The 27,199-nt window shown below is 37.4% G+C and overlaps 1 protein-coding gene across 4 annotated transcripts in view; it reads left to right on the top strand.

The window, feature by feature from the left end:
- Positions 1-14,011, top strand: part of cyld (cylindromatosis (turban tumor syndrome)) — a 31,966-nt gene extending 17,955 nt beyond the window's left edge. Inside the window, exons 4-17 of one of the 4 annotated variants that reach the window (XM_055205793.2) lie at positions 989-1,094; positions 1,615-1,707; positions 2,539-2,655; positions 4,732-5,123; positions 5,204-5,369; positions 6,344-6,485; positions 6,857-6,979; positions 7,129-7,220; positions 10,772-10,838; positions 11,141-11,273; positions 11,427-11,535; positions 11,664-11,782; positions 11,974-12,190; positions 12,307-14,011. In XM_055205793.2, coding sequence (XP_055061768.2) covers positions 989-1,094; positions 1,615-1,707; positions 2,539-2,655; positions 4,732-5,123; positions 5,204-5,369; positions 6,344-6,485; positions 6,857-6,979; positions 7,129-7,220; positions 10,772-10,838; positions 11,141-11,273; positions 11,427-11,535; positions 11,664-11,782; positions 11,974-12,190; positions 12,307-12,509 — 2,079 coding nt within the window. In that variant the 3' untranslated portion in view covers positions 12,510-14,011. The remainder of the gene's footprint in view (positions 1-988; positions 1,095-1,614; positions 1,708-2,538; positions 2,656-4,731; positions 5,124-5,203; positions 5,370-6,343; positions 6,486-6,856; positions 6,980-7,128; positions 7,221-10,771; positions 10,839-11,140; positions 11,274-11,426; positions 11,536-11,663; positions 11,783-11,973; positions 12,191-12,306) is intronic. The other 3 variants (XM_055205804.2, XM_055205814.2, XM_055205818.2) reach the window with 3 other exon arrangements.
- Positions 14,012-27,199: the final 13,188 nt, after the last annotated feature.

The following is a 27,199-nucleotide window of genomic DNA, read 5'->3' as shown; positions in this document are numbered from 1 at the left end:
ATGTGGAAATAATAATTTTTGACCATGAACCACGTGAACACATTGTATTATACCAAATACACAAAATAATGTTGTTTAGCAATGAAATATGTGCTCTGTAAACTATTTATTAATAAATAATAAGTCTATTAACTTGTCAAAAGTCAAAGTTGTTTGGATCTGCAGATTTTATACCAGGAATCAACAGAAGGGAATCTTGAGCCGAAGGGATAGCTCAGTTTGCTGTGTGTGTCCACCATAATGGCTTGCTGCCAAAAGCTCACACAAGACTCAACCAATACATGCACACGCCATTCCTCTGTTCTCTCTCTCGCTCTTTCTCTCTCTCTCTCTCCTTTTCTTCTCTGTTAGCCTCCCACTGCTTTCAGCAGCACTGGACTGGACATCTAAACTGTGTAGTGTACATGTGTTTAGGATTTAGATTCTGCAGGTTTAAAGAGCTTTAGATCGTTCTCAGAGCAATACATTGTGACTAGTTTGTTTTAAATAGCATTACTTACTTAATGTTACAATACTTTTGTTAATAGATTGCATATAGTAATGTGGGAGTCTTTAGGTCTATTCAGTATGTTTATGGAAATGTCTGAGGTTTGTTTGAAAGAAAGTAAGTAGATTTGTTAGGATGCGTTAGATCTTATTAGATTGATGCATAAAATAGTATCAAGGAAGAGCAGTACTTTATTTATTTGTATTTTTTATCAAATCAGATCAGGATTACGAGTTAAGGGTCCTAACAGTGTCATGTAAGAGTATGGTTTAGAGTTCAGAGACATTAGTTGTTCTGATGATAGTGTTAATCTAGCTGTTCGAGAACTGCGAGATGGGTCAGCGCAAGATTTCCACTAGGGGATAGAGACAGGCCATCCTTTGTTTGGAAAGTATTTGTTCTGAGGTGATTGAGTTATGAATGACAGTGCTGTGGGTTTGAAGTCTCATGAGATGATCTAGGTCAAGTGCAGTAATAGGGTGCTGTACCTCTCACCCGCAGGACAATCCCATTGGAGACTGGGATGGGATCTTCGACGGTAAACTGCTGTGTAATTTTGCTAGTCTTGAACACACCCGTCTCGTCCCCATCTGTGATGTGATGCCAGGTAAGAGCTCTGTATCATTTGTTTGTTTTTGTCAAATGTGGACATTTCATGTTTTTGTCATCTGTGTGTGAGTGCAAGGTTGCTTGTTTGTATTTGTTTGTTGGTTTTTAGTTTAAAAGTTACCATTACTAGTAGTAATTGTTGTTTTTTCTATAATTGTTTTTATTATTAGAGAATAATGATTAAATAATTGTCTTATATTTGTTATAAACTTCATTCAGGGTGTTTTGCTGTTGCAATGGGCACAGTCTAAACACTACTGTGTGTGTTTGTGTGTGTGTGAGTCATGTTAACACACAGTTAACAGAAGCTCTTTTGTCAGTAGGCCTTGTTTTTGAGAGTGGCGTGTGTGGAGCTTTCTTTGTTTCCTTTATTGATTTGTTTGTTTGTGAGTGTATGCGTGTGTGGGCAAGATGTCTTAAAGGGACAGCTCATAATTTTAAAACTTTTAACACTACCTAGTTACTGTCTTCTCTTTATTAAAACGTTTTTGCTGGTACTGTACTGTATGTGCTTGCAGAATACTCAATGCAGGATCAGAGGCTGCCCAAAGTCTTTGGCTGCAGGAGCGGCAGCGACAAGTCTGGCAGCCAGAGCAAACCAAAGACCAAAGGTATTTATCTGTAATTACTTACACACTCCATAGTCTGGTGTAATATTTTAAGATATCGATTTATTTTATGTCATAAATGCAACATCACATCTTAGCATCACAGATATTTCGTTTGAAATATATAGCTGCAACTGTATAATGAATATTAGCGGTTCAAAAACCTTTTCCTGGAGAAACACCAATTTGGACGTCTCCCTTATCTGAAGAAACTTTTCAATAATGATCTGATGATTTGTACAGTTGTGTACAGTTAGTCGTCCTTCAGGAACAGGTGTTGTTATTTACCAATGCTGTGTATGGTAAGTAGTAAGTGTAATGGTATAGAGAATTTGTGTTGTGGTAGCGAATTACATGAAGGCTCTTTTGTCTTTTTGTTTACATGACAAAGAACTGTTGCTTGAGAAATAATGGGAGATAATGTGTATTATTAAAAATGCTTTATCATAAAAACATGTGGTATTTCTTATCTGTTATCATACAGATACAGAAGTCTAAATGTGTGTCTGTCGAGAAGTGACGTTTTAGAGAAGTTATTTTCTCCTAATCTAACTATGAATCAGAAGAGACATACTGTAGTAAGCTTGGCTGAGCAATGTTTGAGCTGTTTCTCACCTTCACTGTCTTTAATGTTTATAAGCTGTCTGATGCTTTTTTACTGATTTCACTTTTCCCACATATTTTCAAATTCTGTCCTGGGTCATGTGATAGCTTTACCAGCTATTTGTTATCATTCTGCAAGAAACACAACAGCCGTCTCAACGTTATGACAATGTGACATCCACGCACAGATTGTAGTTTACACTTTATCTTCCTATCATGACTCTTATTCAGGGCTAGGCCTGCAGCCTAGCAACAGGAGCAAGTCTGAATTTTATTATACGCTTAATGGCAGCTCGGTCGATCATCCTGCTCAGACCAAAGCCAAAAGCACATGGTACATAGATGAAGGTAATCAATAATCTATATAGATGGAGACTGGGAAGCTTTAATCAAACGTCTTAACAGCACGTTGCCATCCACTAAACATCTAACATCACTTTAGACACTTTACTGTAGGTTGCTTTAATGTTCTTGGCATGAAAAAGTAAATGCTCTTTTGAAGTCTTTGAATGCATCTGCTTTGATTCGAAAAGGCAACTTGCTGCTGAGACGTTGTTTTGGGATCTGGTTCACTGTGACGTGAGTGGTGCATGACATCATAGCATGATATCATTCATCAGAAAACGTAAACAATGCTTAGGGCTTATTTAAGTTCTCTGTACTTCTGACAACCTGGTTAATTTGGCTAATACTACTTATATTAAAGTCTTTTGAAGGATTAGTCAATTTTCTTAAAAAATAAAAATCCAGATGGTTTGCTCGCCACCGTGTCATCCAAAATGTTGATGTCTTTCTTTGTTCAGTCTAGAAGAAATTATGTTTTTTGAGGAAAACATTCCAGGATTTTATGGACCCCAGTACTTAACAGTTTTAATGCATTTTAAAATTGCGGCTTCGAAGGGCTCTGAACGATCCCAAATGAGGCATAAGGGTCTTATCTAGCGAAACGATTGTCATTTTTGGCAAGAAAAATAGTTGTGCACTTTTGAACCACAACTTCTCGTCTTGTTCCGGTCCTGTGATGCGCCAGGGCACACTTAATACGTCATCACGTCAAGAGGTCATGGATGACTTATGCGAAACTATTCCCCAGTGTTTACAAGTGTGGAGAACTGTTCCGACGTTGTTGTATGTCAAATGATAGTAATTCATGTCTTTGTGTCAGTTTATTGTTTAAAATGGTTTGCAAATGTGCGTTTCATATATGTAACTTGCGACCTTTCAACATCATTATGCAAGTACGTGAGGTCGCGCTGACGCGTCGCACAGCCGGGGGAGGATGAGAAGTTGTGGTTTAAATTAAAAGTGCATTTTTTTTCTTGCCAAAAATGACAATCGTTTCACTAGATAAGACCCTTATGTCTCGTTTGGGATCGTTTAGAGTCCTTTGAAGCTGCATTGAAACTGCAATTTAAGTGTTGGGGTCCATTTAAAGTCCATTTAAAATGAGAAAAAATCCTGAAATGTTTTCCTCAAAAAAAAAGACATCAGCATTTTGGATGACATGGTGGTGAGTAAATTATCTGGATCTTTTTAAAGAAAATTAACTAATCCTTTAATGAATAACACAGTCATTTAATCCACACTGTTGTTTAAAAGTTTAGGGTTATTTAAGTGTTCTTTTCACATTTAAGGATAAAAGTAAACACTTTAGAATGGAAATTATATTAAGTCTGAAAAACAAAACAACATGTGTTTTATATTTTAGCATTTGTAATGTAGTCACTTTTTGCAGAAATTTACACAATTATATTATTAGAAACATCATGAGAGCATTATCAGCATTAAATGAGAAGCATGTTAGTGACCCTAAACTTTTAACAGTATTGTAGGTTTTGTATTAAATTTTGTATTACCTATTTTAAGAAAATAAGCATCTTAAATAAAATTATTTTGTTATATGAATTTCTCCACCCATTCATTGTGTAATTGTGATTGTGTGTTTGTGTTATGATATTGTCATGATGGCATGGGAGTTCATAAAAACATCACTTAAACAGTATAATTATTTCTATCTTTCACCTATTGTTACTAACATGCACTGAAGAAAATGATTTTTACACCAGTCTGGGATTAGTTAAGGCGTTTTTATTGTTTCTGTCGGTGGTGCTGATTTCATTTCCATTCACAAGACTCTTGGTCATATTTCCTGTGCTTGATTCATTTTGACTTTTTTCTGAAGTCCATCACAACATGTGATCCCCCCATATTAAATGTGTGGCATCATCATTAAATAAGATGTAATTGTGTGAGCATCAGTGTGGAACAATGATCCTGTCTTTTGAATCTGTTTTTATCAGTATGGGTCTATCTTATGTTCGCAATATTTATTAATCAGTTACTGGTGCTCCACACTGATGCATCATCATGACTTCCTAGAATCGCATCACAGCCTCTCATTTCCCTGAATTTATTTCTTGGCAGTCGGTGAGGATCCTGCCAAGTCCTTGACGGACACGCCCCCCGACTTCAACCAGGCCTCATCCCCTTCTCGAGCTCCGCCTACAACTGCCTCGTTGTCCAATGATAACAAGTTCCACTCCCTGCCCTTCAGCTTGAGCCGCAAAGTGGGTCCCAATGGTAGCATGAGTCAAGGCCCCCTCTCCCTGTCTGCTGGCTCTGTGATGGGTGAGCAGCAGGAGGTCCCTCCACCTGCAACCACACCCGTCCAGAGGCCGCCATCTCCGCCACAAGGTCAGCCGGGGTTAGAGGTCGGGTCAATGGTGGAGGTCAAAGAGAACCCACCGCTGTGTGGGGTTATTCGTTGGGTTGGCCTGCCTCCAGGCCTGCAGGAGCCACTTGCTGGGCTAGAGCTGGTGAGTATGCCTCCTCGAATCAAGAATGGGTTTGCTTTTGAAATGTTTTGCTGATTATTTGTCTTACTGTTGGTGTTAAGGAGGAAGAATGTGTGGGGTGCACCGATGGCACATTTAAAGGGGTTCGATATTTCACATGTCCACCTAAGAAAGCTCTGTTCGTCAAACTGAAGTGCTGCCGGCCTGACTCACGGTTCCCATCTTTACATCATTCACCCAACCCTATAGAAAGATGCAACTCCATAGGTGAGAAACACAAGCGAGTTTTCAAAGAATACAGGGTCGAGCATGAGCTCAGTAAACTAGAGAATCACATTCAGTCACATGCAAACTAACAATAAATTTGTGGCATGGAGTAATTTCGTTCCCCTTTTTCTTCTTAAGCATACTTTTAATTGAAGTGAAACAGGCCAATGTTGTGGAAGGTTGAAAAAAACTTGTTCAACACCATTATTTACCTGTAAAGTTTAAAATGAAAGTAAAACAAATCTATAAAGTATAAAAAAAATAATTCCTCTCTAGGTGAAGTTTGAACAGTTGTTGTCATTCTGGTATAACGTTTAAGTGTTGTATCTGGAATTAAACTGTTTCATCTCAACTGCCTGAAATGCTTTCATTTAAAGGGACACTCCACTTTTTTTTGAAAATTTGCTAATTTTCCAGCTCCCCTATAGTTAAACATCTGATTCTTACCATTTTGGAATCTATTCAGCTGATCTCCGGGTCTGGCGGTACCACTTTTAGCATAGCTTAGCACAATCCATTGAATCTGATTTGACCATTAGCATTGTGCTCAAAAGTTACATCGTGTACTAAGATCGACGGAAAATTACAATTTGTGATTTTCTAGGCCGATATGGCTAGGAACTATACTCTCATTCTGGCGTATTAATAATCAAAGACTTTGCTGCTGTAACATGGCTGCAGGAGGCGTAGTGATATTACGCACTGCCCGCAAAATATTCCCCTGCTATTGAAAGATACTAAGGGGACTATTTTCGGCTGCTGCTGAATATCATTGCATATCGAAACTCTTTGGTTATTTTTTAGCGCAATGCTAATGGTCTAATCAGATTCAATGGATTATGCTAAGCTATGCTAAAAGTGCTAGCGCCAGACCCGGAGATCAGCTGAATGGATTCCAAAACAATAAAAATCACTGATTACAAATTTGAAACTAAGAGCATAACTTTAATGTTATTCATGTGTGTTTGCTGTAGCATTCGGGGGTTACTTGAGTGAAGTAGTTAATGAAAACACTCCTCCTCGGACGGAGAATGATGGCTTGGAGGTAATGGTGGGGAAGAAGAAAGGAATTCAAGGACATTATAACTCATGCTATTTGGACTCCACTCTGTTTTGGTGAATACACATACACACCATCACAGACACACGCACTTACAGTATACACTGTGGCAAAAACACTTGTTTCTTTATCTTACTGATATTTGCTGAGATTAAAAAGCTGCTTTGGAACAGCTTTGAATCATAAATATAAGTAAGATCATCTTGGAAATACCATGCTGTTTTTGCTTAGTTTGTGATTGAGTACAGATGGGGTTTGGGGTAGTACATTTGTTAATGTGTATGATGCATAAATAGATGTGTATTATATTATATATCTGTGTGTGTGTGTGTGTGTGTTCATGACTTGCAGTGCATGTGATACCTTCACTTTCACTTACCAGTTGTTACTTGATAGACTTACTGTTCTGTCTTGCTCTGTGTGTCAGTCTTTTCTCCTTTAGTTCTGTGTTGGATACGGTGCTCCTGAGGCCCAGATCCAAAACTGATGTAGAATATTACAAAGAGACTCAAGAGTTACTGCGCACAGAAATAGTCAACCCACTACGAATGTGAGCTTTTAATTGAAGTTTTAATTACATTAAATCAATTAGCAAGCTCGTAAAACTTGTATACTTTATAGTGCTATCTAAATAATCTATTACTGATTGTCTGTGACAGTCTTGGTTACAGTTCTTTATTCCTCTGTGTATGTATACAGACACGGGTATGTGTGTGCAACAAAAATCATGAAGCTTAGAAGGATATTGGAGAAAGTGGAAGCAGCATCAGGATTCACTTCAGAAGAAAAAGGTGAGAAAGTTCTCATTGTGATTCACTGATATTGTTGTAGAAGGAATGAATTGATGAGACAATTCTGCCCTCTGTTGGCACAAACAGGATCTGATAGGAAGTGTGTATAAATCATTTTCAGGCAATGCTATTTATTCTAGTAGTGTCTACCTACGATTGTTATTATGTATATTTAATTTTAGAGAACCACATAAATTTATATGATTCATTATTAAAGGTGCACTAACTTTTATGATTAATGTTAAAGGAACACGCCCACATTTTGGGAATTTAGCTTATTCACAGTATCCCCCAGAGTTAGATAAGTCCATACATACCTCTCTCATCTCCGTGCGTGCTGTAACTCTGTCTGACGCAGCCCCCGCTAGCTTAGCTTAGCACAAAGACTGGAAATGCATGGCTCCAGCTAGTATACTGCTCCCAATAAGTGACAAAATAACGCGATCATTTTCCTATTTATGTGTTGTGATTTGTATAGTCAAACCGTGTACAAATAACAAGGTGATATGAGACACAGCGATCTTTTAACAGTATACATACTGAGAACTATATTCTCTGAAGACGAAGCACTGCCGCATGGGCGGAGTGATTTGCACAACTCTGACCGAACTCTCTGCTCCTCACCAGGGGCTTCTCGTGTGCTGCGAGCAGATCACTCCGCCCATGCGGCAGTGCTTCGTCTTCAGAGAATATAGTTCTCAGTATGTATACTGTTAAAAGATCGCTGTGTCTCATATCACCTTGTTATTTGTACACGGTTTGACTATACAAATCACAACACATAAATAGGAAAATGATCGCGTTATTTTGTCACTTATTGGGAGCAGTATACTAGCTGGAGCCATTTACTTCCAGTCTTTGTGCTAAGCTAAGCTAGCGGGGGCTGCGTCAGACAGAGTTACAGCACGCACGGAGATGAGAGAGGTATGTATGGACTTATCTAACTCTGGGGGATACGGCGAATAAGCTAAATTCCCAAAATGTGGGCGTGTTCCTTTAATACATCATAAATTAAGTAATTGTAACGATTGCTAAGCAGTCTTTTTATAAAGGCCAATTCACACTGATCCAACAAATGCCAACAAACCTGTCTGTCGGGTCAGGTTGAAACCCCTGTTGGCAGTTGTTGGATCAAAATAAATGAGAATGTTGGTGTTTGTTGGTATTTGTTGGAGTTGGTTGTTGTTGTTGGATTGACCTTAAGGGTAATTGCATTTAAAGCTATGCAGTTCTTTACACTCCAAAAATCTCAATTTTTACTGTTGTTTAATGTTTATATGTATTATGTACTGCTATGTATTATGTATTGCAAGGCTGTCATGTTCATGCATTACCAATTAATTAAATATATTTTAAACTGGTCAGTAATGCAGTTAAAGTAACAAAATCACACAGGTAGGGCTGTCACGATTATGAAATTTGGCTGGCGGTTAATTGCCTAATTAATTGTGATGATTATGACGATTAATGGCCTGTTTTATGGCTTTGGCGGTTATGATGAATTAATTGTCTGTTTTATTGCTTTGACATTTAATTCTCATTCATTTTGTTTGTTCATGGAATAATTTTTTACACGTTGTGATTTATTTAAATTAAATATTTTACAAGGTTTACCTATCAGTGAATATTAAAGGCGGAGTGCACAGTGTTTGAAAAACGCTTTGGAAAAGGAGACGGGCTGACTACCAAAACACACTTATAGCCAGTCATCAGCAGTTAGGAGCATGTCTACTAACCGACATCCTTGCCGGGTTGCGTATGTGTGGGGCGGGTCTTTTAAAAGAAGGTCCAGATTCTATTGGGGTAGGGGCGTCTTTGTTTAGGTGATTTCAAATATCAACATTGGCTTTCAAACATTGTGCACTCCGCCTTTAATACACATAACACATATTTAAAAAGAATTATTTAATTATAATAGTTCATACTGCTTATCAAAGTTTTTCCACTGTATTGAATGGCTTTGCAATGTATTGCGTTACACTATCAGTTAAGGACCGCCATCTGATACTGTCTCGTTTATACAGGCGCTACAGCCCCCCCTTGTGTTTTTTAGAGACATGTGCTATCATTGCGGTGATCTGAAATCATCTCGGTCAAGCAATCATGACAAGACGATTTTTTAATCATTGTGACAGCCCTACACACACGACATAGTAAAGCAGTTTTCATGCAGTTGTCAACAGAGTTAATGCTTATCAGGAAATTAAGAATTTAAGAATAGTTCACCTAAAAATAAAAATCATTTCATCATTTACTCACCTACATGACAAACCTTTATAAATGTCTTTGTTCTGATGAACACAAAAGCCCTATTCGGACGGGATTAGTTTTACAGGGGGACCTCTGAGAAAATCGTGCTTCGTGTTCTTCGGCCATTGAATCCGAATCGGCCATGTCTGTGTTTTTCTCTGACGACCTCCGTAAGAATTCCAGAGCAATTTACCTACTGTTTTTCGCTGAACTCAGAGGTCCTCTGAGAAATGTAATCCCGTCCGGATGCAAATGTCTGTGTTTGCCCGCAATATCTTTTGAAAAAGCGGTTCATTTCGTGTTTTGGCCAACGTGATCTGCCGTAAGGTCTTACTAATGCGCGTATATTGTATTTCCTGAGTCTCACTCATTCAGATATGGATGTTTTTTCCCATTCGGCAAAATAAAATAATTAAATCAAGACGAGCTGAATATCAAACACTGTTAAGACTAGCCAATATAATATCATTAACGTTATAAGGTAAGAAACTCAGTTCAAAGTTGGTTAACTCCGGAATGGTAATGTTAATTAATAAAAATAATAAAACACTGTAAAACTAATGCCGTCTGAATAGGGCTTTTGTGTTCCACAGAACAAAGACATTTAAAAAGGTCTGTAACAACATGAAGGTGAGTGAATGACGAAATAATTTTTATTTGTAACCAAACCGATCAGAAGCCCAATGACTTTCATAGTATTCTTTTATCCTACTATGAATGTCAATAGGGCTTCTGATCAGTTTGGTTACAAATATTCCTCAAAACATCTTTCTTTGTGTTCATCAGAACAAAACAGAAAAAAAGAAAATATATGAAGAGTTTCGTAGCAAAACGAGATAACCACCGTTTTTTTAATCGTTCAGAAATCTAGTTTTTTGGTTGTGCATTCAAATGAATATCAATGCAACTGCAGCTGGTTTGTTTTGATTTAAACCTTCATAACTTAAAAAATACAGCTAAGTAGCACCATAAAACAAAATAATAACATCATAACATAATAATAAACATGTTTTGACAAAAATGTTAAAAAATGGATTTATCTCGTTTTGTATATATATATAGTAAATTATGAATTTTCATTTTTGGGGGAACTATTCCTTTAAGTTTCAATAGATTAAATCCAGATGGAATGGTTGGCATTTGATATTGAAAAATTGTGTATATCACCCTAAAAAATTTATAAACTGCAAAGAGAGTAATTCAAGATTATTTAAATGGATTGACAGAAGTTTTGACTTAATGTGCATTGGACTCATCAAAGTCTCTGTGTTGAGTGAGCTAAGATATTTCTTTCTCCTTAGATCCTGAAGAGTTTCTCAACATTTTGTTTCATCACATCCTCCGAGTCGATCCTCTTCTCAAACTACGGTATCAAGCTTAATCCATGAGAAAATCACTATACCATACAGACACTTGCATAACAAGTTCCTATTTTTTAATACAGAACAAATAAAAGAATAATAAATATACTAGGGATAAATGTATCTATTTGGCAGATTTCAAGTACTGTATATTTAATAAATACCTGCATAATTTAAATTATTGGCTTTCACAGAATATGTGTTATAAACAATAAACATAAATAAAATACAAAAAATGATTTATTGCCAGTATTTGTAGTTTGTTGTATTGCAAAAGAAGACAAGTGATATAATGAAAGTGTTTTGCAGCTCTGCAGGGCAGAAGGTGCAGGACTGTTACTTCTACCAAATCTTTATGGATAAGAAAGATAAAGTGCTGGTGCCGACAAGCCAGCAGCTTCTGGAGTGGTCCTTCATCAACAGTGACCTCAAGTTTGCAGAGGTAAGCACAGTGAAGGTGTGCTCTGTGTCAGGGGTAGGCAACCTTTTTTAAGTGAAGTGTCTTTATACTTGTTAATCCCTGTGTCATCAATGTATACACCAAAATACTATTGTTATTGATTGGTAATGCATTCTTGTCTGTTTGGTTTTCCAGGCCCCATCTTGCCTTATAATCCAGATGCCTCGGTTTGGGAAGGACTTTAAGATGTTTAATAAAATCTTCCCATCTCTTGAGCTCGACATCACCGATCTATTAGATGACAGTGAGTCTGTATTCAATAACTGAATGAACGTGTTTTGTTATTAGGATGACATACATCACACATATATATGTATATTGTTATATCAATGATAATACTCTAGCTGTTTCAATGTTGTGTGTATGTGTCAGCCCCTAGAGAATGTCGGATCTGTGGTTGCTTAGCTCTTTACGAGTGCAGAGAGTGCTACGAGGATAGTGACATCACACCGGGAAAGATTAAACAGTTCTGTGACAAGTGCAATACACAGGTAAACGCACACAGAAACACAACCATACTTGTTTTGCAATACCTTTGAAGTCCACTAGATGGAGATGTTTGCAAAGAATTTAAGACCAGTTTAAATGCATTTACCTAGACCAATTAATGTATGCATTTAAAGTGTGCATGTTTGAATGTCCATGTATTTTCATGTACGTATGTGTGTTTTTATACCTTTAGGTACATCTGCATCCACGGCGCAAGTCTCATCGGTATGTCAAGTTATCTGTCCCTAAAGAGCTGCAGGAATCAGTGTGGAGACAGGGTTCTTACCCTCACCAGCAGATGGAGCTGTTCGCCGTGCTTTGCATCGAGACCAGCCACTATGTCGCTTTTGTCAAATACGGATCTGCAGACTCTGCCTGGCTCTTCTTTGACAGTATGGCTGACCGTGACGGTACGGGAGAAGCCGCCTTTATTTTTTCTCTTTTTAAATATATCTCAATACATGAGCCAAAACAATTGTTGCTCTGAATTGTCGTTTACGAAGGATTTTGTTTCTATTTGTCTTAGTGATCTTTTTTTTGGCAGGTGGTCAGAACGGCTTTAACATCCCACAGGTGTCCCCGTGTCCAGAAGTAGGGGCCTACCTGAAGATGACCCCTGAGGAACTTCACGCACTGGACCCCAAGAACATCCAGGGCCAAGCCCGCAGACTTCTTTGTGATGCCTACATGTGCATGTACCAGAGTCCCACCATGAGCCTCTATAAATAGAGCAGAAGAAAGAAGGATGGAATGGTAAATGAATCAAAAAGCAGAGGGAATAGCAGAGGAATGAGACGATAGAAAGAGGGAACAAGAAGTTAGTACGCAAAAAAAGGGCTGTAGTGGAGTAAAGTGTGACGCCCGAGACGACTGACGCACCCTCGAGAGTGAATAACCCACGTACGGCTCCGGTTGTTTCATCTTCTCTCCTGCATCTCTCTGTACATACCGCAGGGTAAATACGTGCATAAGAGAGAAATCACGAAAGAAAACAAGCTGTTTGCACTGTGTGAGAGCGTATGTTTCGTGTGTGTCCGTTGAAGTGCTGTTGTTGTTTTCTCCTACCTGTGCTGTCTTTGCTGAGCTCAAACTCTCAACATGTGGATCAGTGTATCTCACACCCATCCTGCCTTTCGTGCACAGATAGGATCAGCACTATTTTCACCCCTTTGGCGTATCGCAGACACTCACTAACCTGACGGCTTTATATTCACCGCCTACCAGAACTGACCTGTCGACGGCAACACATTCTTTCCCTGTAAATGAAGCCGTGGATGAATGACAAACACAGGACGGTTTTATTTTGTCTGACCTCCCTTGTCGTGTCCACCGGTCCATCTAACTGCACTGCAGAATCCAGCATTAATTATAGTTCAGATGCACTGTGTGTGTAGTCCCTGTTTATTGCCTTTTTACTTTGCTGTGAAGTCTTTGTCTGGTGTGTCCACATACAGCAGAGCCATTGACTGCCACGCACTGGTCGCAGATCGAGACCGAAAAATGAGGTGTTGATTCAAGAAAGCACACAAATATTTTTGGAATATTTAGTTTTTAAACATGAAGAGTATTATCGAGCTTGAAATAGTAACTATAACTAAATATTTAACAGAATTTGGGGTAACAATAAAATATTTAAACGTGGATATTATTTTGAATCTGTAATCGCTGCGCATACATCCGAAATAAATTTTAAGTAAAGACGCAGGTCAGTTCTTGCGAGATGATACAATAATTATGATATTCCAGAAATTAAAATTTTGCAAAATATGTAAATGTAGCAGGAGGACATATTACTGTTAAAGATACGATAGTCTTGTTTGTACATGAAAGGCTCTGGTTTGAGTGTTAAACGCCGAGGCTGACTGGACAAGATCCGTCTCGTGCTTTACTGCAGTGCTGTTGGCTAATCCACAGTTATGCTGTCAATCCAGATACTGGTTTGGCGTACTGTGCACAAGGTTTAGTGGATTGTTTACACAAGCCTGCTTAAAACAACTAAAGACTTCTATCAGAATGACAAAAGAGACCGATGTACCCGGCACATGTATTGGGATTGTTTTTAATCTCTGCTAATGTTACTGTACACTATGGGAGAGATTGTGTATAACAGGCTGTAATGGGAGAAAGAATGAAGACTCGGTGTACTTGTGTAAAACGAAGCCAGGTGGACTTTATTATCTTTGTGCTGTTCTCTTAAATGTTAACTAAATTAAAACGGCATTTTGAAAACAGCTTTTGTTGTGACTGCATTGCTTTAATTTTTTATTTATTTATTTATGTGATTTATTTTTACTCCTGATAACATCAGTAAAGACAAAGAATGGTGCGAGTTTCACGACAAGAAGGAGTGCGGGTGTGTCAAGTGAATATTTACCTTAAAATCTTGACAGATGTGCCACCAAGTTGTGAAAATGTCTGTCTTCACATGTCACGAAGATGTCTACGACATTTGTGCTTTGATGCCAGCTGTGTTTTCCTCTGCCAAGTGTTTGGGTTCAGAGTGTGTTTGTAGACGGTCTCCACCGGGCACATGGGTGTCGTATTTAGATGTCCACTGTCTTCGGTATTGTCATAAGTCTGTGAGTGTTTGTGTGGGGATTTGGCTGCTGGCAGCAGTGCCGTTTTCACCTGTCACCTGTATGGATCTCATTAACATGGTGTCACGGTCAGGCAATGATGTTGACTCGGCCGCAAACACGCCAGCGTTGGACAGATGGGGCTGATCTGTAGCGAAAGCTCAGTAGCTGGAGACACACACACACACCTTATTGAGTCTCTGCCCTGCGCAAGTTCAAGTTTAGTTCTATAGTTCTATTTCAATTTTTGAAAAACAGCTTTATACCAATTACTTATTAGTACAGAACTTGAGACATAAGGAAAAACAAAAATTATGAAATACACAAAGAGAGATGCAAAAGTCACTAAATGTCAAAATTGAGAATAATATTGACCAAATGCTTTTGGCACCTATACAGTATTATACATTTGTCACTTCGAATTACCTTAATCCTGGCCTCAGGCCATTTAGAAATACATGGTGTGCTGGCAAAATCCTTTAAATGGCACAAATTTTCAGCAAAGTCCTCTTAAGTGCATAGAAGAAGAATTGCATCAACAACATTGTGTGCAAGAGGTTTTTTGTACCGTTTAAAGGTTTACAGAGTATGAAATACAGTTTAAGGATATTGCCTATATGTTTTGAGCCCTATTCAAAAAGGCCAGTGAAGAGTGACTGAAGACATTATTAGAAGTGCACTTAGAGGATTTTGCAGCGAAAGACAAAAAAATTTACATTTCTACGAAATGACTAAAGTGACATTTTTGTAAATAAGACATATCAATTACAGACAAATAAATTTTTTATTGCCATTAAAGTGAAATTACTTAAAGGATTAGTCCATTTTCTTGAAAAGATCTAGATGGTTCACTCAGCACCATGTCATCCAGGGTGTTGATGGCTTTCTTTGTTCAGTCGAGAAGACATTTTTTTTTTGGATGAAAACATACCAGGATTTTTCTTATTTTAATGGACTCCAACACATTCGTTTTCATGTAATTTAAAATGGCAGTTTCAAAGGACTCTAAACTATCTCAAATGAGGCATAAGGGTCTTATCTAGTGAAACGATTGTCAATTTTGGCAAAAAAAAAAAAATGCACTTTTAAACCACAACTTCTCATCTTCCTCCGATCCTGTGACGCACCAGCGCAACCTCACGTAATACGTCATCACGTCAAGAGGTCACGGATGATGAAGCGAAACTACGCCCCAGTGTTTACAAGTGTGGAAAAAGAGGACCGTTGCGATGTTGTTGTATGTCAAATGATACTAATTAATGTCTTTGTGTCAGTAATATGCTCGCTCATAATGTTGCGTCATAGCCGCAGCAAATTTGACTGCTTATGCTATTGTGTATTATGTTATGCTTTCTGTCGTTTTTCTGTGCTTTTACGGCTTCTATTAATGTAAAGCTGCTTTGAAACAATTGAGTATTGTGAAAAGCGCTATATAAATAAAATTGAATTGAATTGAATTGAATATTGTTTAAAATATCATTACGCAATTACGCGAGGTTGTGCTAGCGTGTCACAGGACCGGAGGAAGATGAAAAGTTGTGGTTTAAAAGTGCAAAAAAAAAATTTTTCTTGCCAAAAATGACACTCGTTTCACTAGATAAGACCCTTATGTCTCGTTTGGGATTGTTAAGAGTCCTTTGAAACTGCAATTTTAAACTGCATTAAAACTGTTAAGTGTTGGGGTCCATTAAAGTCCATTAAAGGTGCAGTGTGTAAATATAAGCGGCATTTAGTGGTGAGGTTGCGAATTGCAACCCATGGATCAATCCACTGCTCTTCCCTCACTTTTGAAATGCATAGAGAAGCTACAGTAGCCGCCACTGGAAAAACATGTCATCAACGGAGACAATTTAGAAAAAAAGTTTGTCAATTAGGGGCTTCTTTAGAAACATGGCGGCACAAAATGTCGACTTCCACGTAAGGGGACCCTCTGTGTATGTAGATAAAAAACATCTCATTCTAAGGTAATAAAAACATAATGGTTCATTATTAAAAGGTTTTTATACACCCCTTATAATATAGTTTGGTATATTATTTAGCTTTCCTGTCAAGAGATCCTTTAAAAATTACACACTGCACCTTTAAAATGAGAAAAATCCTGGAATGATTTCCTCAAAAAACATAATTTCTTCTCGACTGAACAAAGAAAGACATCAACATTTTGGATGACATGATGGTGAGTAAATTATCTGGATTTTTTTAAAGAAAATGGACTACTCCCTTAACCTAAACAAAGAGCCTGATAAAAATGCACTTTTACAAGAAAACATGTCAGGCGCACTTTAAAGTGCATCTGAATACATCTTTAAAGTTTATTCAGGGCCATTATGTTTTCAGGTAAACTTGTTGAGATTGCTTCTGTATATAAATGGGCCAAATCACTGATCTGCCACAGTATGCATTTGTATTAGACATCTTTATACAGTAAATATGATTCGTCATAGCTTTGTCTTTTTTCACATTCATGTTTTTCCACACCCCTGTATTTCCTCTGTATGGAACACAAATGGAAAGCTAAGGCATTATGTTCAAGCCTCATTCACCATTCTAAATACTTCTTTTTGCAATTTTAGCTGAACTGTCCCCTTAAATGTATTTACTCAACACACACGGCCACTGCCACTTAGCCTTGTCTTTTCCTGTGCGCTTCAAGGCTGCAAACTGCACAATTGCTGTGCCAGTATTTGTCATCACAACAGCTGGCACACAATGCTCTCTTGTAGCTTTATGCTGTAACATATGCCTGCTGTGTGCTACGTGCTAATTTAACCTGCGATGGCGCTACCTGACCAGATGGAAAACAGTATTGCCATTCTCACCATTAGTGTATAGCCTCGGGGGTTAGTCACAAATAAAATCAAAAGCATATGGATTATTTCTCTGTCTACTTTGATTCTGATCAACCTGCTGTTGTCTGAGGTTTACTAAATAGTCTCCCAATGAGACTTCAGGAATGGAATGATTAGTTGGTGTTGTGTGCTTTTGTTACGTAGGACAACATATTGTCCATGCACAATACAGCAATAGTGATTTAAAGCTTCTGAATTAAGAGAATGGAGCCAAAAAGCATTTTTAACAAGTTTCACTTTGTCATTCTGTGCATCAAATGTGAATATTTTTTTAACAGATTTGCAAGGGCTCATAGATTAAGAGATAATGCTCAATTTGCATATAAGGGAGGCCTACATAGCTATAATAAAGAAACAGATATTGGCTGTAATGTCAATTCTTTCCTGTGTCCGGTTCATAAACATAGCTGTGAAGTTAAGACTGTGTCTTAAGAACTAGTCAACTAGCTATTAGTTAGGGTTAATCAGTTTTATTATTATTTATTATTAGATATACCTTACTAAAAGCAATTATGACCAGTCTTAGGTCATATGCTTTATGCAAGCAGCGACTTATTCACTATAGCACCCACACTGCAAGTTAGTTGAGATTCACTCCCTGAGCTCTTCCTTCTCACGTTCCCAAGGGAAAACATCCACACAAACCAGTGAGCGCGAGTGAGAGAGAGAGAGAGAGAGACAGAGTAAATGTTTAAACCTACTCAGACAACAGGAAAACAGTGATTTCCAGCGGTAAAGATGAAAGGGAATCTCAAGACAGAGCAATTTAAAGCCAATCAGCGCTAACCCAATATAAACCTAGAAATTCGCTTTAACTTCATCCTAACGGCGGCTTTTATTGGCCGTCTTCAAAGCTCAAACGCTTGAGCAGGTAACGCTGGAATGATGAGTGATGATAGTATTAACTCATCTTATTCACCCCGGTCCAAATGATCCCTTTGATTAAGCCTCATCTCGAGCTCCTAATGATCATCTCGATGTCTATGATCAAACTTGGGCTGTTTGTCATTTCTTTTAGTTATAAAACATAGGCTCTACTAATCAAGGGGGAATTTATATCGAGTTAAGTTTAGGAAGAGTGTGAGGTGAGTAAGAGATGAGAGAGACACGCATCATGTGTGCATTTTGTTTAATGCATTTTAGTGCGTCTCTGTGTAGTCATTAATGAGTTGTGTAGCAGATGCTGCTGTTGGCTGTGATGAACAGGTGTTGCAGAACTACATATGCAGCGTGCATGTGTAAAATATTTAACCTTATAACAGGCACACAGAGATATGGCTCCACACACACATACACATTGGCATGTTTAAGGTGCAAAAAGCAGTTAGCGGTGGAGTGCGACTTGTGGCAGTACTGGTGTGTCTGGCTGTACACCTGTACACTCTTCACTTCCTCTATCACTGCATTATTTACACATGTTTACTGGTACACAAGAAAGTGTGTGTGTGTGTGTGTGTGTGTGTAAGAAGTATGTTATCGAAAGCAGATTTTTCTGGCATGCATTTGACCAATCTCTTGGTCTACTTTTGTCTCTCCTTTTCTTAGCAAACAGAAGTAAATAAATAGCATGTAATGTACATTAAATAAAAAAGCACTCTGGAACGCTTGAATCTGATTGGCCATTGGTGCCATTCCAATGTTTGTTATGTTAGAAATAACGTATAAGGTCGGCATTGCAGAAATAAGCCCCAACGTGATTAGGACCCGACCCGGAGCGGACGGTCTTGTATCACAATGAAGGGGCTTATTTCACGATAACATCTTGCTGGCTGTACATTAGCACGCTTAAAGGCGGAGTCCACGATGTTTGAAAAACGCTTTGGAAAAGGAGACGGGCCGACTACCAAAACACACTTATAGCCAATCAGCAGTAAGGAGCGTGTCTACTAACCGACATCCTTGCCGGGTTGCGTATGTGTGGGGCGGGACTATCAACAGAAGGTCCAGATTCTATTGGGGTAGGGGCGTGTTTGTTTAGGTGATTTCAAATATCAACATTGGCTTTCAAACATCATGGACTCCGCCTTTAATACATGGCTATTTACCTCATAATTAAGGTAAGGTTTTTTATTTGCTCATTTTTAACAAATGCAGACATTCCACGAGGAAACCCCACTTATTTTCTGTTGACAACTCGCTGTTTAAGTTTTCAAAAATAATGCACATCCAAGGTGGTAATGCGTTGTACAAAGGTAGTTATACCATGGGATACAACTGGGAGAACACCCCTGGGCGAGTGCTGTTGATTATTACTTCTGTAAAATGCACCTGACTTAAAGTAACCACAAGATCAATGTTTGTGGTAACTGTGATATTAGCGGAATATCACATAATAATTTGAATTATTCGAAAATAATGCACACCCAAGGTAATAATTCGCATTGTGCCTTTATACCACAGGTGAGCATTATTTTTAAATAATTCAAAGGACCGGCTTCAATTATTCCGCTTATACCACGGTTACCACAAACAATGCTCTGGTCCCTTTTTTAAAGGGGACATTTCATGAGATTTTTTAAGATATAAAATAAATCTTTGGTGTCCCCAAAGTATGTATGTGAAGTTTAAGGTCAAAATACAATACAGTAGATCATTTATTATAGAACATTAAAACATTGTAGGTGTGAGCAAAAATGTGCGTTTTTTGGTGTGTCCTTTAACATGCAAATGAGCTGATCTCTGCACTAAATGGCAGCGTCGTAGCTGAATAGTGCAGATTAGGGGGCGGTATTTTCCCCTTTCTGACATCACAAGGGGAGCCAAATTTTAATGACCTATTTTTAACATGCTTGCAGAGAAGGGTTTACCAAAACTGAGTTACTGAGTTGATCTTTTACACATGTTCTAGGTTGATAGAAGCACTGGGGACCCAATTCTAGCACTTAAACATGGAAAAAGTCTGATTTTCATGGTATGTCCCCTTTAAGACATTAGGTGTGCAGTTTACAGAAAATAATCAACACCCATGGAAAATTTCTCAGCCAAATGGAATAAAGCATTCAATAGGCCCCTGGTATAATAAAAAAAGATGACCTGCGGTGTACCACCAGGGGCGGCTGGTCTATTATGGGTGCCGCCCTTCCTACCAAGTGTAAAAGATTTTTTTTTAAGTTTGACAAAAACATGACTTTCTTCTGTACAGGTGTACGTGTTTTACACTAGAAGGAGGGGGAGGGGTCTCATATCATCATAAATGTGTAGTTTTATGTTCTGGTGCCGAGAAAGGGCGCCCTCGCTATCTAACCAATGAAGCTCTGATATGCTATTAAAATGTCACTAAATATGATCAATTCAACCAATCAGTGACGCGCAGTAATAATTCTCAGATGGGCGCTTTGCCTCTGCGCATATTGGAGAATAACATGGAGTTTTACTCTACTTGGTGTGGTCACGTGCCATAGTGATTCGGCAGGCGGAGCCATTCTTTCTTGAAAAGTTGACAATGGCGGCACCGGTGGCACATGAAAAAGAGACCATGCAACCTCTTCAAACAAATTCAAAACAAATACATAAAATAACATATTTTAACTTGTATGCTTGGCTTGTAAGTTCATGATAGAAATAAACATGTGAACAAAAACAATTATTATCATTAAAACATGAAATGACGGATAAAAATTGATAGCATAATTTTTACGTCTTACACAACCTCTGGTGTGTGATTGTGTGCGTGTGTGCACGTGCATGCATGTGAATGATTACCATCATTAGTTTGTCAGGCTACTGATAATAAACCCATATTATACACAAATTCACAGATTCATAGTACATTTATTTCATGCGTTAACAGTTGACTTCAACAGTAATATTTTTAGCATTTTAGCTAAGCAGTAATGATTATTCATCACTTGATAAATGGCTTTTTACTGTCCTGCATTACTACAGTAAAAGTTTGATTATAAGTTTGTTTGCGCCCCCAAATTTTTTTTAGCCACCACTGATTACCACTATGGGTGTGCATTATTTTCAACAACCAATTATTGTCAATTATTCCTTACATAATAACCACCTGAAACTAATAACACAGCATCATCCAGTACTGCGAGTCATCTTGACAGGTGCTGTCTACAGGGTTCTCACTGGTCCTTGAAATCCTTGAAAGTTTGTGAATCTGGGGGGGGGGGGTTCAAGGCCCTGGGAAGTTATCATAAAATATTCATACATCGATACAGGTCATTGAAAGTGAATCTATTTTATGCAATACGTTTTCTGAAAAAAAAATCCATATTATTTCCTGTGTAGTTTAGTATAATATCATAAAATCTTAGACTTTTTAAGCACACATGCTAAACTGTTCGCTTTAAGTGCTTTTATCTTCTATATGCAAATGTTGATTCAAAATGCTTTTTTTCATAGTTGTGTTTGACACATTAAAACGTCTCAGGTTACGTATGTAACTGTTGTTCCCTGAGAAGGGAACGAGACGCTGCGTCTCTCTTGCCATACTTTCTGCGTCTCTGTAAAGCCGTCTTTGGCATTATTTCAGATAGCGATATACTTCCTGGCTCCCGTGTCACCTTTGCGTTTCTTAGTCGTTAAGCCTCACCATTGGTTGATTTTGATATACACATTCAGACGCACTTACCCCTGGAGGTGTCCCCAAAGTGTAACCGCAGTGACGCAGCGCGAGTTCCTTTAAAAGAGAACTGTAACAATTTATCTTAAAAGGTAACACGATGTAACCTTCCTCTCACTTAAAATGTACTCCCACATTTATTCCTTGAATTTGAGGGTACTGGACCTGGAAAGTCCTTGAAAGGTCCTTAAATTTGAAGTTAAATAAGGTGTGGGAACCCTGTGTCTAATACTTACAACTAAATTCAATATAAATAATGCTTAATGAACAACATATATGAGATTATATTTGTAAATGATTAAACCGTATTGATGTTCACCTTGTTAGGGCCTGAGCACCGAGGAGCAGGCCAGAATGGCCTGCACCGTGGGTGCAAAGCCCTATTGTTTTTGCTCAGTTTCTTTTTCTTCTTCTTCTCCAAAATGAATCGCATTTTTGAGGGCCTAAACATGCTTGAAAACTCATGAAACTTTGCACACACGTCAGAAGTGACGGAAATTTACATGTGGTGCAGGCGTCAGAAGTGGGCGTGTAGAAATGACTCTACAGCGCCACCTGCAAAATTTCAAGAAAACAGCTTTCCCGCTACGAAAAACGTACAGATACGAAATTTGGTAGGGTCATCTATCACCTCAAGATTTACAAAAAAGTCCCTTGGAACCAAGCTCTAAACCCCACAGGAAGTCGGCCATTTTTTATTTTCTCTGTGATTTCTGTGCAAATTTTGCCATTTCCAGGCTTCGTACTTTAACAAACTCCTCCTAGAGATTTAATCAGATCATCATCATATTTGGTCAGTGTCATCTAAAGGCCTTTGCGATGTTAAATTGTGGAGCTTTTGACTTTTCGTTGGAGGGTGTGTCCATGGCGGCCTGACAAATTTCACCATTTTTGCATTAAACAGGAAGTTGTTATAACTCAGGCATACAATGTTCAATGTGCTCCACGCATCACATATTTGATAAGGGTCTTGGCCTGAACACATTTCAATGTCAATATTCAGCTTCAGTCATAGCGCCACCTAGAGGTAGCAGGAAATGCCATGTTTTACACCGTGATTTACTGCTCTTAGAGATTTAATCAAATCATCATCATATTTTGTCAGACTGATGTTAAGCCCTTTGCGGTGATAAATTGCAAAGATCTTGACTTTTCGTTGAAGGGCTGTCCGTGGCGGCCTGGAAAAGTCTGATGTTTCGCCATGAAACAGGAATCTGTTGCAATTCAGGTATACATTGTCCGATCTGCCCCAGACTTGACACATTTGATAAGGGTCGTGGCCGAAACACATTTCCATGATTATATTCAGTAACAGCCATAGCGCCACCTAGTGGCAGCAGGAAATACCATGTTTTAAGCTGTGATTTACGGCTCTTAGAGATTTAACTATATAAACGTCATATTTGGTCAGACTAATCTTGAGGCCTTTTGTTATAAGAAATAGCGACGACCTTGACTTTTCGTTAAAGGGCGTGCACATGGCCGCCTGGCAAAGTATGGCTAAACTAATTGCAATTTTGACAGCCTAAACAAGCTTAAAAAGTCATGACACACGTGCACACGTGTCAAATGTGGTGAATATTTTCATTTGATATAGGCTTCAGACCTGGGGGTGTAAAAAAGGCTCGATAGAGCCACCTGCAAAAATTCAAAACAGCAGCCCGCCAGCTATATTAAACGAACAGATACAAAATGCGGTAGGATCATGTAGCGCCCCAAGACCTACAAAAAAGTCTCTTGGAGCAAAGCTCTAAACCCGACAGAAAGTCAGCCATTTTGAATTTTCTCTTAAATATGAGGGCAAATTTTGTAATTTCCAGGCTTCACACTTTAACAAACCCCTCCTAGAAATTTAATCAGATCATCACCATATTTGGTGTGTGTCATGTAAAGGCCTTTGTGATGCTAAATTGCAGAGAACTTGAGTTTTTGTTGGAGGGTGTGTCTGTGGTTCCCTGACAAATTCTGTATTTCGCAATGAAACAGGAAGTTGTTCTAACTCAGGCTTAAACTGTCCAATCTGACCCTCGCTTCACATGTTTGATAAGTGTCCTGGCCTGAACACATCAACATGGCAATATTCAGTAAAAGTTATAGCGCCACCTATTCCATGTTTTACACTTACTGCTCATTAAAATATATTCAGATCATCATTATATTTGGTCAGTCTGAACTTAAGGACTTCAAAATGATAAATTGTGAAGATCTGGATTTTTCGTTAAAGGGCGTGTCAGTAGCGGCCTGGTAAAGTTTGATGTTTCACTATGAGAAAGCTGTTGTAACTCAGGCATGCAATGTCCGACCTGTCACAGACTTCATATGTTTTACACACATCAATATAACAACAATCAGTTACAGTCATAGCGCCACCTGCTGCACACAGGAGGTGTGGCACATCAAAGTTCCTTTGAATATCCACCTGAATACACACTTAAATTTAAATCCCCTTGGTTCGCTGCTTTACTAAGGCTATAGGGTGGCGGTGCACATGCGTGCGAGGGCCCTTCCATCACTGCTTGCAGCTTTAATTATTAAATTATAATTTAATACTGATAATCGGGTATTTTAATACTGTTAAACATAAACAAAAAAGTTAATTGTTTTGAATTAAGGTAAATTTGTTACAGTAATTTTTACAGTAATATTACGCTGCGCGGCTTATTGTTATGGATAAAATTGATAAACAAATTAATTTAACATTGAATGACCACGTGGCTCCCTATATATATACACACAAGCTTGATTAGATGCATTGTGTCTCTACACTTGGAATAAACTTCTTATTATCCTATTACCATCATCTGTAGTTTAGTAGACTTGCAGATTTACAGATTTGCAGTAGCCTAATATTTGTATAAAAATTGTGAAACATTACCTGATTATCTTCGGAGGTGTATTAAAGTGGGAAATTACGACAGTTGCAAGTATTCTCCAGCGACTCTAGGGGTCGCTGTTTGACAAAAATGCCGAAAATGCATAGAGCGGTTTAAGGTCAATTGTTACAGTAATTGATTTGTTTAAACAAATTAATTTAACATTGAATGACTACGTGGCTCATTCAATGTTAAATGAGCCACGTGGCCATCCCACACTGACTAATCTCTCGAAATACAGAAAGCACACATGTTGTGCTCTAAAAGGTGTGTCCTCTCAACCTGAGATCAAGGATACCAAATTCGATTAAAAAATTTGGTAATGTGCTGGAACAATGTAAAAAAAGCAGCATTTTTGTCAAATCAACATTTATTTTATGTTACTTTAACTTTAAAAAATAAGTTAAACAATTTAACTTGATTTTATAAGTTATGTCAACAATTTAACACGGATGTTTTAAAAATTAATGTTTTAACATTGAATTTCTAACAATTTAACACTGACAATTTAACACTGATCATTTAACACTGATAATTTAACACTGATAATTTAACACTGGAACTTTAACACTGACAATGTAACACTGACAATTTAACACTGACAATTTAACACTGATAATTTAACACTGATAATTTAACACTGATAATTTAACACTGACAATTTAACACTGTTATTTTAACACTGATAATTTAGCACTGATCATTTAATACTTATTAATAATTTAATACTTAATTATTAAATTATAATTTAATACTGATAATCGGGTATTTTAATACTGATAAACATAAACAAAAAAGTTAATTGATTTGAATTAAGGTAAATTTGTTACAGTAATTTTTACAGTAATCTTACGCTGCGCGGCTTATTGTTATGGATAAAATTGATAAACAAATTAATTTAACATTGAATGACCACGTGGCTCCCTAAATATATACACACAAGCTTGATTAGATGCATTGTGTCTCTACACTTGGAATAAACTTCTTATTATCCTATTACCATCATCTGTAGTTTATAGCAGTATGCAGTAGCCTAATATTTGTATAAAAATTGTGAAACATTACATGATTATCTTCGGAGGTGTACTAGAGTGGGAAATTACAACAGTTGCAAGTATTCTCCAGCGACTCTAGGGGTCGCTGTTTGACAAAAATGCCGAAAATGCATAGATCGGCTTTAAGGTAAATTGTTACAGTAATTTTTACAGTAATCTTACACTGGGTGGCTTATTGTTATGGATAAAATTGATAAACAAATTAATTTAACATTGAATGACCACGTGACTCATTCAATGTTAAATGAGCCACGTGGCCATCCCACACTGACTAATCTCTCGAAATACAGAAAGCACACATGTTGTGCTCTTAAAGGTGTGTCCTCTCAACCTGAGATCAACGATACCAAATTCGATTAAAAAATGAGTTAATGTGCTGGAACAATGTAAAAAAAGCAGCATTTTTGTCAAAATCAACATTTATTTTATGTTACTTTAACTTAAAAAAATAAGTTAAACAATTTAACTTGATTTTATAAGTTATGTCAACAATTTAACACTGATGTTTTAAAAATGAATGTTTTTAACATTAAATTTACAGAATTTAACACTGTCAAGTTAACACTGATAATTTAACACTGGAACTTTAACACTGAAAATTTAACACTGACAATTTAACACTGATAATTATTTAATAATTTAATACTTAATTATTAAATTATAATTTAATACTGATAATCGGGTATTTAAATACTGATAAACATAAACAAAAAAGTTAACAATTTAACACTGATGTTTTAAAAATTAATGTTTTTAACATTACATTTCTAAAAATTTAACACAGATAATTTAACACTGGAAATTTAACACTAACAATTTAACACTGAAAATTTAACACTGATAATTTAACACTGGAAATTTAACACTGACAATTTAACACTGGACATTTAACACTAACAACTTAACACTGAAAATGTAACACTGATAATTTAACACTGGAAATTTAACACTGGAAATTTAACACTGACAATTTAACACTGGAAATTTAACACTAACAATTTAACACTGAAAATTTAACACTGATAATTTAACACTGTTAAATGGCTAATTGTTATGGATAAAATTGATAAACAAATTAATTTAATATTGAATGACCACGTGGCTCCCTAAATATATACACACAAGCTTGATTAGATGCATTGTGTCTCTACACTTGGAATAAACTTCTTATCATCCTATTACCATCATCTGTAGTTTATAGTTTAGTAGACTATGCAGTAGCCTAATATTTGTATAAAAATTGCAGAGGTGTCAAGTAACGAAGTACAAATACTTCGTTACGTTACTTAAGTAGATATTTTGGGTATCTATACTTTACTGGAGTAATAATTTTTCAGACGACTTTTTACTTCTACTCCTTACATTTTCACGCAATTATCTGTACTTTCTACTCCTTACATTTTAAAAATCGCCTCGTTACTTCTTTTAATTTCGGCTTGTTTTCTTTTTTTTACACTCCGGCTTGACATCGTTAAAAAAACCTATCTTGA

This window comes from Misgurnus anguillicaudatus, chromosome 21, assembly GCF_027580225.2.
Source record: "Misgurnus anguillicaudatus chromosome 21, ASM2758022v2, whole genome shotgun sequence".
Lineage (NCBI taxonomy): Eukaryota > Metazoa > Chordata > Actinopteri > Cypriniformes > Cobitidae > Misgurnus > Misgurnus anguillicaudatus.
Note: the sequence above shows the minus strand (reverse complement) of the source record. Positions and strands in the feature narration are given on the sequence as shown.